This window comes from Sinocyclocheilus rhinocerous, unplaced genomic scaffold, assembly GCF_001515625.1.
Source record: "Sinocyclocheilus rhinocerous isolate Xijiao unplaced genomic scaffold, SAMN03320098_v1.1 scaffold89, whole genome shotgun sequence".
Taxonomy (NCBI): domain Eukaryota; kingdom Metazoa; phylum Chordata; class Actinopteri; order Cypriniformes; family Cyprinidae; genus Sinocyclocheilus; species Sinocyclocheilus rhinocerous.
Window position 1 is genome coordinate 560275 of NW_015653489.1, and position 12998 is coordinate 573272.

The 12998-nt window shown below is 35.8% G+C and overlaps 1 protein-coding gene across 1 annotated transcript in view; it reads right to left on the reverse strand.

Annotated features, from left to right (window-relative positions):
- LOC107716369 (GDNF family receptor alpha-4-like) overlaps positions 1 to 12998 on the reverse strand; it is a 63361-nt gene that overhangs the window by 4155 nt on the left and 46208 nt on the right. Inside the window, exons 3-7 of the mRNA XM_016522780.1 lie at positions 11274 to 11354; positions 7577 to 7922; positions 5515 to 5624; positions 4396 to 4530; positions 1399 to 1559 (exon numbers count right to left, since the gene is read on the reverse strand). Of these exons, the coding sequence (XP_016378266.1) occupies positions 1399 to 1559; positions 4396 to 4530; positions 5515 to 5624; positions 7577 to 7922; positions 11274 to 11354 (833 nt within the window). The remainder of the gene's footprint in view (positions 1 to 1398; positions 1560 to 4395; positions 4531 to 5514; positions 5625 to 7576; positions 7923 to 11273; positions 11355 to 12998) is intronic.

The following is a 12998-nucleotide window of genomic DNA, read 5'->3' on the forward strand; positions in this document are numbered from 1 at the left end:
TCATGGATGGGTCTTCCAGCATGACAATGACCCAAAACATACCGTCAAGGCAACAAAGGAGTGGCTCAAGAAGAAGCACATTAAGGTCATGGAGTGGCCTAGCCAGTCTCCAGACCTCAATCCTATAGAAAATCTGTGGAGGGAGCGGAAACTTCCAGTTGCCAAACGACAGCCAAGAAACCTTAAGGATTTAGAGAGGATCTGTAAAAAGGAGTGGATCAAAGTCCCTCCTGAGATGTGTGCAGACCTGGTGACCAACTACAAGAAACGTCTTACCTCTGTTCTTGCCAACAAGGGTTTCTGCACCAAGTACTAAGTCATGTTCTGTTTGATGAGCGTGATTTGACCAAGTACAACATGTTCCTGGATCATCATTCCAATCAACCAATCAGAATTGAGAGATAACTTTTCAGGAAATGTCAGTTTTAGGCTTACGATCAGGGTTAAGTGCTTAACACCCTTTTTAATCAGCTATCATTTCCCTCTGATTTTAGGAATAAATTATGGGTAAGGTTAGGTTTAGGGATAGGGATTGGGTTAAGTCTGTATTTTTCGACAGTAATGTTGATCCAGGAACATGTCTTACTTGGCAAAATCACGGCGACCGTTTTGTTGAGGGATCAAATACTTATTTCACTCACTGAAATGCAAATCAATTTCTAACCTTTATATAATGTGTTTTTTCTGGATTTTTTGGTTGGTATTCTGTCTCTATCCGTTCAAATAAACCTACCATAAAAATTACAGACCCTTCATTTCTTTGTAAGTGGGCAAACTTACAAAATCAGCAGGGGATCAAATAAATATTTCCCCCACTGTATTTGTTTTTTAATTAAAAAAAAGTTAGATTTTTTGGGAACTGTAAAGGCCGTTTAACACCAAAATTGAAATCGATAAGCTCCAGGCTGATAGAGGTGTCTCTGCACCTCACTTCTAATCTCTCTCAATGCGGGGACAGGAGAGATGTCAGTGAATAAATGGGAAAACAAAGTAACTTGTGTTATTTGAAAAAGTAACTCAGATATTTTGTTGCAAATTTAAAAGTAATGCAATACTTTACTAATTACTTGAAAAAGTAATCTGATTACGTTACTCACGTTACTTGTATTCTTTACCCCCGAAACTGAAAGAACACAGTGCTGCACTTCACTCTGAAACATTCCATTCACTCTATTTATTCCATTTTAGTTTCATTAATCACACAGCCCTGGTTTTACCGTAAGAGACTCCCCATTTGCGATTTTATACAGTTCTCGAAAAATCGGCAAAATTTTGCAATCTCTCAGCAGCACAGATGAAATGGCTCTTTATTGTGTAAAGCTGGTTCCTTCAGAGCCACACTACAATCAAGGTAGTTATAAACCCATAACCGAACTGCTCCCCATCTCTAACCCTCACCTGTGTGGGTTTGGCTGGGCTCAGAGCATTCTGTTCCGTCTCCACCGTGACAAACACAGTCGTCCTCCGTGGCCCTCGGTCCGTCACAGGGCTTAACCGCGGCAGTCGGGTGGGAGTGGGTGTGAAGTCCATTCCATTCCCAAACGTCAGGAGAGCGTTCCCTATTCATGCAACAGACAAGACGTCCACATCATTTCCATTCGCAACTGCTCGTGTTATCAGACGCTTATTTGAATTCTGGTCTAAGCTGCGCTCAGTATTCTGCTCAGGCCGCGCTTCTGCACCTGCCTCTCCACATCCTCTCATTAACTCACAGATGAGTGGCTTGACCAAACATCACTCTCATCCGCTCACATCGCTCACTCCGAGAGCTGTCTGAGGAGTTACTTCATGTAAGAGATCTCTGTTTGAACAGGACCGAGCAGAATATTGCCACGGAGTCGGCCGTATTGATGAATCGCGATATATATAATACATAAGGGCCTTCAGGAACGGGACTGGAGGAGTGTGACTGAGAGGGTGCTGGATATAAATCAGACATTCATGTATGCTCACAGCTCAGAATAAGCTTTGCACTTCAGATAGCTCTTTACATTTTCAAACGTCTGCGGCCTACTCGACGTCAGACGGTAAACGGCAGCAGAAGATCTAAATACAGACTGTTAATGGGTGCTTCTTCTATATAGGCACAGTGAACTTTTAGAAAACAAACTCCTTTGTGACCCTGGAGCACAAAAGCAGTCTTAAGTCGCTGGGGTATATTTGTAGCAATAGTCAAAAAAACATTGTATGGGTCAAAATTATTGATTTTTCTTTTATGCCAAAAATCATTAGGATATTAAGTAAAGATCATGTTCCATGAAGGTATGTTGTAAATTTCCTACCGTAAATATATAAAACTTAATTTTTGATTAGTAATATGCATTGCTAAGAACTTCATTTGGACAACTTTAAAGGCGATTTTCTCAATATTTAGATTTTTTTGCACCCTCAGATTCCAGATTTTCAAATAGTTGTATCTCGGCCAAATATTGTCCTATCATAACAAACCATACATCAATGGAAAGCTGATTTATTCAGAAATAAATTGACCCTTATGACTGGTTTTGTGGTCCAGGGTCACATTTCACTAGCTGAATTTATTGTCATTTTTGTCAATTTTATATGAAACAAAAATATCACTTTGCAACATCTCAAATCATATTTCAATCAGTGGTGGAAATTATGGTGGTGGGAATGATACATAAACATTTTTATTTTATCTTATTATCTTATTATTTATTATAGTAAAAAAGGTTGTTTTTTTTAGAAAATTAAAATTGACTGAAAACTTTTTTTATTTCAAATAAATATTGTTCCTTTGAACTTTCTATTTATCAAAGAATCTTGAAATATATCACAGTTTCAACAAAAATATTCAGCAGCACAAGTGTTTCCAACATTGATAATAAATCAGCATATTAGAATGATTTCTGAAGGATCGTGTGACACTGAAGACTGGAGTAATGATGCTGAAAATTCAGCTTTGATCACAGCAATAAATTACATTTTATTAAAATATTATAATAAATAATATGAACCATTCAATAAAAAATGTTTGCACATTAAATTAAAAATTGTTTATGTCACTCATCCTCTAAATTATAATTTTTATTAAAAAAAACTAATTAATATTTTAGCAAGGATTTTTAAAATATAAAGGTGTTTGAAAAACTAAGATGAAAGCATGTGATCTTAATATAAGAAAAAGGAAGTATGTTCTTAGGAAATCTCTTAGTTTAGAAATCGTTTATTTTTTTATATAAATCAACGCCTGGGATAAAAAAAAAAAGTGCACACAGTTGAAGAAACAACCCATTTATTCTCTCAACATGGATTTCAAGATTAGTATTAAGGGTTAGGTAAAGGCATTATTATAACTTTACTTTATAATTCTTATCATAGTCCTAAATAGATAAACCCTGTTACTAAACATATCCCAATACAACGCACAGGCAGACAATCCGTAAGAGTGACACTCTTCAAAAGCTTTTCTAAAAGTATGTCCTGGTTCTGCTTAAGTGGAGAGTCAGGACGCAAGCGACGAGAGACAGACGAGGGGATTTCTGAAATGTTCTGTCATTTGAGAGAGGCAGGCTGACTGTTTGGTCTTCTGCCCAGCGGCGGTGAACGCTAGGTTGATGTGACATACAGTAAAACAGAGAACGTATGACTAATGGTGCAGTGAATAGCAAGAGGAGACTTCATACTGTTCTGTGCTGCTGTGAAGGACATTCAGCTTTAATACAAACTTTAAAGAATTATAAAAGTGTTTATGGTGGCTAAAAGTAATTATACTTATGTCAGCATTGCCTGTTTAGAAAACGTCTGCACGCTATAAATGCATTTCCCCTCCTTGCCAACTGCTGTGGCCTTCATTTGTAAATCTGCACGCATTGTTTAAATGCATGCAGTGCTTAAAATTCATTTCTGAATTTAAGATTCAGAAACTTCTGACTATGATAAATAGAGATGCACCGATACTAAATTTTTCAACCGATAGCGATAGCCGATTATTTAGAATAATATCTGCCGATACTGATAATGATGGTTTCGTTTTCTTTATGAAAAAAAAACGCAGCATTGTTAACGCTGTGTGACACTATGAACCAAGGGCTAAACAATCTTCTAAATGATTCGCGAAACGTGATTTGAAGTTCCGATATGAATCAAATGATTTGCGATACGATCTGACTGGAGCGCTTCAAAACAGTGAATCATTTTGCGACGCAGTGATTTAAATGATTAATTATTTAACTGACTAATGATAAATCTGTTGCATCTCACTCTGGTTTAAAACAGAGCCAGTGATTCTGCTCTGACATTACAATGTTGACTAACAATAACCAGAGAGTCCTTCTGCCAGACTACACATGCAACGTCCTTTCACATATCATGATCGAGACTCATATATGACGGCTGACACAGACAAGGTACAGTACAGGAGCTTTGACTCACTGAGACAGACGTTGTTGGTGAAATATTCCAGGAACTCAGTGCACTGATCTTTCAGATTCCCGCTGGCCGAACACGAGCACCAGGGAGACACGTTGGATGTGGAGTTGTCCACATAGTTTGGTGTGATCGGGCTGCCTGCGATACCAAAATGCATGTAGACATTTGTGATTTCCCATAATCTGAGCAATACACAAAATAGCACCGAAATACTGCATAACAGATATATGGATTTCATTCATCTAAACATATACGACCACAAGACTTGACTTATGATGACCTATGAATATTGTCCCTCTATATGGAGCTGTAATGATTTTTAACTCATAATTATACATTAAGAAATCTATTATATTTATATATATATATATATATATATATTTCTTAATGTATAATTATGAGTTAAAAATCATAATTTTTTCTTTTTGAAAGTCGTATATATATATATATATATATATATATATATATATATATTAAGAGTGCTAAACACTTGTACACTGATGATGGCGAAAACTTTGAAATAATTTAGAATTTGTTTAAATAATTTTGTAAATAATTACTGTTTTTACTGTATTTTTGATCGAATAAACGCAGCCTTGGTGAGCAGAAGAGACTTCTTTAAAAAAAATCTTAATTCCAAACATTTGGCCGCCAATGTATAAACATATAGATTTAATATTAGGCCTATATGTTTATTTAGAAAATCAAACTTCCTGTCAGAAGTATGTTTGTCGAATTGAACATTTTGTTTAAAAAGAGATTTATTTAAAAGGGATTCTGTTTGCTCAATATATAGCAAATGAGCATGAAGCAGAACTAAACAAACAAAAAAAGGCTCTATGTAACAGAAAGCCTCTTAAAAAAATATTGCTTTCAATCTATTTTATTGGGAAGTGAAATCAATCTCTCCATGACTTTAAAAGTGCCTGGGTAGTTTTATAGTCTCTCATCACAGACGCACAGGTCTCCCTGTGTTTCTTTGAGTAAGGCAATAACCAAGGTATCACTCTCCAAACCAACTGCATCAGCCTGGCTCCTGTTTTAATGGCCAGCCACAATCATGCATGCAATTCCTTTTCCAGTTTGCAGAACAATTGTCTAAAACAGCTTTAAAGTACTCACCTATCAGTCCAGTGTAAGCAATAAGACATGTTGCGTAGTTTCCCTGTTTGCAGCCGGTGGCAGACTGCACTTCTGGCTGGCAGTCGTACTGAAACTGGGCCAAACGAGACCTGCAGAACAAACACAGCCGTATATGCATGGACAGCAGCCAAGCAGACCGAAGTGTGTCGGCCATACTGACATAATCATGACGAAAGATCACCGACGTCTAAGGGGCCGTTCACAATATGCTACAATTCCATTGATTTTCTATGTTAACGCACTAGACAGACATGTATGACCGATGCACTCGCGTCTTTTGAAGCTTCTCGCACATGATGAGCACCACATTTTTAAGACACTGTGTCAAGTTAAAAGAGTTTTGTTTGTTTTATTTGATGGCAGAGGAGGCGTTCTGTGCCGCATTTTTTTTTTTTTGTGCTGTGTTTCGTGATTTTAGACAGACGTGGTCAGTGTGTTCTCTGCGGCCCCTAAATCTGGTTTTGCTTCACAATACGTTTAAGATTACATTGGACATCAAGTGGCAACCCAACACAGTACCAAAATTGTTTCACATACACATGTAAACTAAACGTCTTTTAATATGAACTCTTAACCCGCCATTGACGGAATTTTCCGGTTTTCTGTTTTTTTACTGCTATATGGTAGGAGGTGCTATTGTGCTTCTTCTAAACGAGTACTGAATGTCTGGATCAAAACACGGTGAAGAAGAATCAGAAACAAGTGACCGCATACATAAGCAGATGCATATATAAAGTAACTAATACTGTCAATCGATTAATCGTGATTAATCGCATCCAAAATAAAAGTTTTTGTTTACATAATATATGCATGTGTACTGTGTATATTTATTATGTATATACAAATACATATATATTCTTATATTTTATATTATATATAAATATATTTAATGTATAAACATACAATTTTTCTTAAATACTGTGTATACATGCATGTGTTTGTATTTACATATACATAATAAATATACACACATATATTATTTAAACAAAAACTTTTATTTAGGATGCGATTAATCATTTGACAGCACTAAAAATAACGTGATCATCAAACATTAAACAGCATATAAATCAAAACTGACTAGAGTCACTGAATGAAATGTTGATCCATCCAGACAGTTTTTGACAAAAACAAAATTTTCTCAGCTTTTTGTTGCTTTTTATGAAACTTACTCACATTCAAGTGTTGATAAAATAATGCATGAAGCTTGTTTTTGTTTGTTTGTTTTTTGCATTTTGCATGTTCAGATATTTATACAACACATTATGAAAGTTTTGTGAAAATTCTGAAAAATGCTGGCAGTGGCTGGCAGGGAAAGACTTAATATTAACAATAAAGAAAACATTTATACTCACTTTTAGAGTCCCTTTATATTTTGATTGTTAAATCATAGTCCATAATGCAGTTAGCACTGTTTTCCCTATTATCTGTGACGCTACCAGAATAGACCATGTCTGATTTAAATGCCAACATCCTGACAACGTCTTTGATATATAGTCATCATCATAATCATTGCGTGCTGCTTTTCTTGATGTCATTCTAGGCATCTGAGTCCGTTAATCACCCACTGGAAGTCAAAAATGCTACCTTGCAAGCAAATATTATTTTTCATAGCAGAACTGATTAGCTCCCATCTCTAATACCAATTAATCATCAACAGATGGCTTTTTCTTGGTTATTTATAGCCATAGACTGAATGAGCAATGCATGTGACTGTCTGAGGATACAGAATATTAGTTGTCATCATGTGAGGACTGAATTTGACTTCATCTAACCTGCACTGCTCAATATTTAATGCACAATTGTGAGGTTTTATCTGCACCAGTCAAACATCTCAGGGTCTCACAGCTATGCCCATTTATACAGACACGGATTACGAGGAATGTGAAGAAAAGCTCTTTTCTTATCGGCAGTAATACGTGCATGCTCTCTTTTCTCCAGACAGCTATAGAAAATCAAGGCTTTCTTTAACCAGAGAAAAGAGTGAATGCAAGGTGAGTTGTTTAATCCCTCCGCCCACGAGATACGTGGCTCTGAAACTGACCTGCAAACATAGTCGGCCTTACAGATCCTCATCTGGGAAAGGCAGCTGGGTTTATCTTCTCCCTCATAGGAGCAGCTGGGCACGATGGTCTGTCGCCGTCTCTCTGAGCAGGCCATGTCACTGCAAGGGCAGAACAGCAGCTCGTGGGTGTACTCTGGAGGCACGCGGTCGAAGAACCGCCGCAAGGCCTTGTTGCACCTCGATCGGTTACACAAACCCGACTTGGTGGAGGGCTTGATGCATGTTGACACGTACTCGGTGCGCAGTTTCTGGCACACATCGTCGACGTTGCAAGCTTTGGCTGCGTCCAGGCAGCGGTTCACTGCTGTCATACCGAGCTCAGAATCTGTGGAGAATTCAAATCACAATCTTTAAGACTGACTGAAGTGATAAAATCTGCTCTGTTTGGTCAGAGAGTGCAGTCGATATCCAGTTAGTCTCAGCCTCACTGGATGAACTAAACTTGCTATGACAAAATCTACAACCTTTTAATGCAGTTTTCGTACATCCATTAGACCTTAGGTTAGACGACATATTGAACACCATTTTACATGGATGAAAACGGGGCTGTGAGGGATGGACTTCCAGTCTTGACAAAGAAAGTACCTGTATTAGGACTGGGCGGTGTGACAGTATAAAGCGCCTCTCGTTAAAGAGTTTGCTATGCTGTTTATTTCACAGTATGCAAATATATCTGTGTAGCACAGTACCACTTAAAAGTTATAAACACCTGACCTAAGAATGTTAAAGAAGCATGCTTGATTGCATGATGTCAAATTAAAGCAATAAGCCCCAAGAAGCCATGGTTTGCAGTGAATTTATAACAGCTAAGGGGCGTTGTTAGGCACGATGCGAAGCTGTTATAAATTCACTGTATACCACGGCTTCACGGGGCTTATTGCTTTTATAAAACGGTTATTCCATATACGTAGTTAGGTTTCACAGAATAAAACAGAGCAAATAAAGTGTAATGATAGTAGGACATTTGCAAAATATCTTCATGGAACATAATCTTCACTTAATATCCTAATGATTATTGGCATAAAAGAAAAATCTATAATTTTGACCCATACAATGTATTTTTGGCTATTGCTACAAATATACCCCAGCGACTTAAGACTGCTTTTGTGCTCCAGGGTCACATATGTTGTTAATCAACAGTACAATCTACTGAACACACACACTTCGATCCCTCATAGCCTCGTTTTCATTTCTGTTAAAAATTTAATTTTAGATATGTTCAGATGTCCAGTTTCTTGCACAGGCCTATTGTTTCACTTCATAAGACCTCAATATATCGTCAGGAGCCACGGGTATTAATTGTGTTCTGTTATATGCTTTTTTTATTCAGCTGCTGACTTGCATTTTACGAATCATCAAGTATCACGGTTTCAGCTAAAAATTGACATTTTTTCCCAGAAAGATGTTTCATCAACAAGCGATATGTGACCCTGGACCACAAAACCAGTCATAAGGGTCAATTTTTCAAAATTGAGATTTATACATTAATTGTGTTCTGTTATATGCTTTTTTTATTCAGCTGCTGACTTGCATTTTACGAATCATCAAGTATCACGGTTTCAGCTAAAAATCTTGTTTACTGTTCTACTGAAGAAAAAACATCACCTACATCTCGGATGGACTTAGGGTGAGTGAATTAACAGTAAAGCACAACACATACCAAAAGGATGGGGAGCTGCACATTTTCTAACACTCATGTCCATCATGACATTTTGACAGCAAATTTAAGTTCATCACCATACGGCGGCACAGAGATGAGTGCTGTTTTCAATTCACAAGGACTGACGATCGAGAGGAGCAAATGGTGAAAGCATCAAAAATGTGAGAAACATCCCATTTAAATGAGAAGTGAAGAATATGGGCCGACGGCCAATCTCTGCGATGCTTTTTGCTGTTCAGACTTCAAACAACTAAACAGATTTGAGCTGGACACATCAAAACATCAGACTTCAATGGTTTTTTGCGGCTCCTTATGTTCTTCTTATCAAGACCGGTTTTGGCTGAACCAGGTTCTTGTGTTGCTAAATGGTTCTTTGGAGATGTAAAAGTTCTTCATGTTACATTATAGGTTCTTCTGAGGAGTGTTTGGATTTTGGGGTTTTGTGAAGCACCAAAACATGGATCGTTAAAGAACTAGAGAATAAAATGCTCTATGTGACTTTTAAAGATGTGCCTATGATATTAGGCCAGTGTTATTTTAGTATCATTTATATATTATTATTATGGTATTTATTAAACATTTTAATTAGCTTTTATTTTTATATTTTCAGTTTTCATTTTAATGTTAATAATAATAATAATTTAGCTTTAGTTTTAGTCATTTTTTTATTTGATTTTGACATTTTTGTTTTAATTTTTGTATTTACTTTTAACTTATTTTAGTTTTAGTAATTGAAGTATTTCAATCTAAACTCATTTTTCAGTTATTTGCTAAGCCAATATATCTAATATTAATAATCTAATATTTATCTAATATGTAATGTATTATAATATATTATAATAAATATAATATTTAAAGACAGAAAAATATAGAAAGTATGATTTCGTTTCTCAAGATATTTTTTTCTTGTTTTTTACATGGCTTTAAAACATCCGCTTTGGTTGTAATTGGAAACATTATTTTGGGGATTATTGGATGTTCTGTAGGATGAATGCATTCGGTCACCTTTGCACGTGTTGTTGAAAGGTAAGGAGTAATGTGACCCGAGGTTCAGATAACTCACATGAGCAGACTAGTTTGAGTCACAAATCGTTACGACCAAAGGAAATGCATCATGATGCGAAAGGAAGTCAGGAATGAAAATGAGACGGAACAAATTAAACGGAATGCTGTTGAAACGTCTTTCCAAGAAATTCCGATCGACGACATCAAACTGAATAGCCTGCATCGTGACGGTAATGCAAAATCACAGTAAATAACTAAGGCTAAGGTCAGTAAAACCTGAGGAAAATGAAAATAAGCAGCTCACTCAGACTCTCTAAATCTCTCTTTCTCTATTTCATTGCGATTGATAATTACAGCAGAGCCAAGAACGTCTGTCCACATCATTCACCTAACAGCTTTGTTGATTCTTACAGAGCTGATGAAAATCCAGTCCACACACAAAGCTTCAACGAACAAACTGAGCATCTATGACTAATTTCCATGGGGCAGCTGAACAAAAACAAGGGTACACTCTTAAAAATAAAGGTGCTTCACGATGCCATAGAAGAACCTTTTTGTCTAAATGGTTCGATAAAGAACCTTTAACATCTGAAGAACCTTTCTGTTTCACAAAAGCTTCTTTGTGGCGAAAGAAGGTTCTTCAGATTATAAAAAGATAAGAAAGAGATCGTTCTTTAAAGAACCTTTGACTGAATGGTTCTTTGTGGAATCAAAAATGGTTCTTCTATGGCATCGCTGTGAAGAACCTTTTAAAGCACCTTTATTTTTAAGAGTGTAGAACTAAAGGAGATGACAGTGAAAACAAGTTTCAGAGCAACACTAATACACAACGACTGAGACTCTCCCACACCGGAGACACGTTTACACTGCTAATACACATTTGAAGTGAAGATTATTGTCTCAACGACTTCTTACAAGATAAAAAGCATTTGATTAAATCTTTGTAATATACATTTATACTTATTTTGAAAGGTTGTAGGTCGCCATATAGTATGAAACGGATCATCTTACCTGCAGTGATGGAGGCCAGACGGACAAAGTCATAGCCTTTCTCGATCGCTTCGTATGGATAGTTCTCTACCAGGTTAAGCCCTGCGAGAACAAACAACCTGAGTAATTAAATCATATATGAAATGTTTTATACAGAGCAATATATTTTAAGGGGCCACATAGAGTCCCGCGATACTTTTAGTGAAGGTGTTTTTCACAAAAACAGACATAATTAATTTTTTACGATGTCCTTTCCAGGTGAGATGTTTGTTTGTCTGTCCACAGTAAATGTGAAACTATGAAATGTGAACATAGTAAATAAGTACAAATTGTAGTCTGTTACTGATTCCAAATTACACGACAAAAATTGTAGTTAGTAACGTAATCCATTACATTACACATCTTAGGTAATATAATCAGACTACTTTTAGATTACTTTTGACCTACCTTTTTTCACATTGATTTAAATAGTATAATACTGATATTAAAAAAAATATAAAGAGAAAGGAAATATATTCTGTTCGTTGTTATTAATAACAGGAAGTGCATTAATCATTACATTTCATGAAAAAACTTGGTTTGTTTTCTTTCTTTTTTCTTTTTTCTTTCTCTTATCTAGTTTTAAATTTGAATTCAATTAAATCATAAGAATGTAAAATTAAAATGAATATTTTATTCATTAAAATAAACACTTACTAAAATAAAGATGAAATATTTTATTTTTAAAATAATTTATTTTAAGTAAATGTATTGACAAAAAAATCGGAAACCCTGCATTACATGTAAATTAGAAATAATGTGAATTTGTTCATTTTAATGTGTTTGTAGTATACTGTAATCATAATATAACATCATGTAATCAATAAAAGTAACTGTAGTCTGATTATGAGTATTTCAAAATGTAACATAATCTAATTACAAGTACTTATATTTTTGGAATCTGATTATGCACTGCCCTCATTATAACAATAAAACACTGCTTTGACAGCCATTCAAACATAGCCATGTATTCTGACACAACTCAAACTTTCTGCAAGCAACATGTCAATTTAATATATTTTGCTACAAATGTTTTACCGGTGTCTGATTTCATAAAGGGCTCTTAAAAGTGTGAAATGTGAAATGAGATTTCACTGCGAGCCAGACGTGGCAAGAAACGCATCAAGAAAACCAAGAAACCGGCAAAATGTCCTGCTGCGGTTGGTTAGGACATCAACTTTGATTAAATTTGACAGAGATTTTAACATTTAATGCTTTACTGCGTCGCACCTGGCCAGGACACAGTGTTACATTTTGATAACGTTTTTCCATCCTGTCGTCGACACCTTTAAGAACTCTACATGTGTACGAGCCGTTCGGTCTGGATAACAGCTGCATAAGACTGCAGCTCACACTTCATGAGGGCAGGTCAAGTTACTGAATGCCATATAAGTGTTTATAGGCAGTCATATGTCATATGTTAATATGTTCATGCTTGTGATGTCAATGGAATGGGAATGTCTGAATTACATGTTTTTACAGCTTTGCTTCAATAAAAGGTTAGATGGGTTTCAATAAAAGTGAGTTTTGTGAACATTAGAGATTTCAAAATGTCAGTGAAAACACTGTGTTCATGATAATTATTGGAATAATTATATATATATATATATATATATATATAAAAAATTAATACTTTTACTCAGCAAGGAAGCATACTAATTGAAGTGTTAAATGTGGATTTACACTAGGGATGGACCTATATAGGTT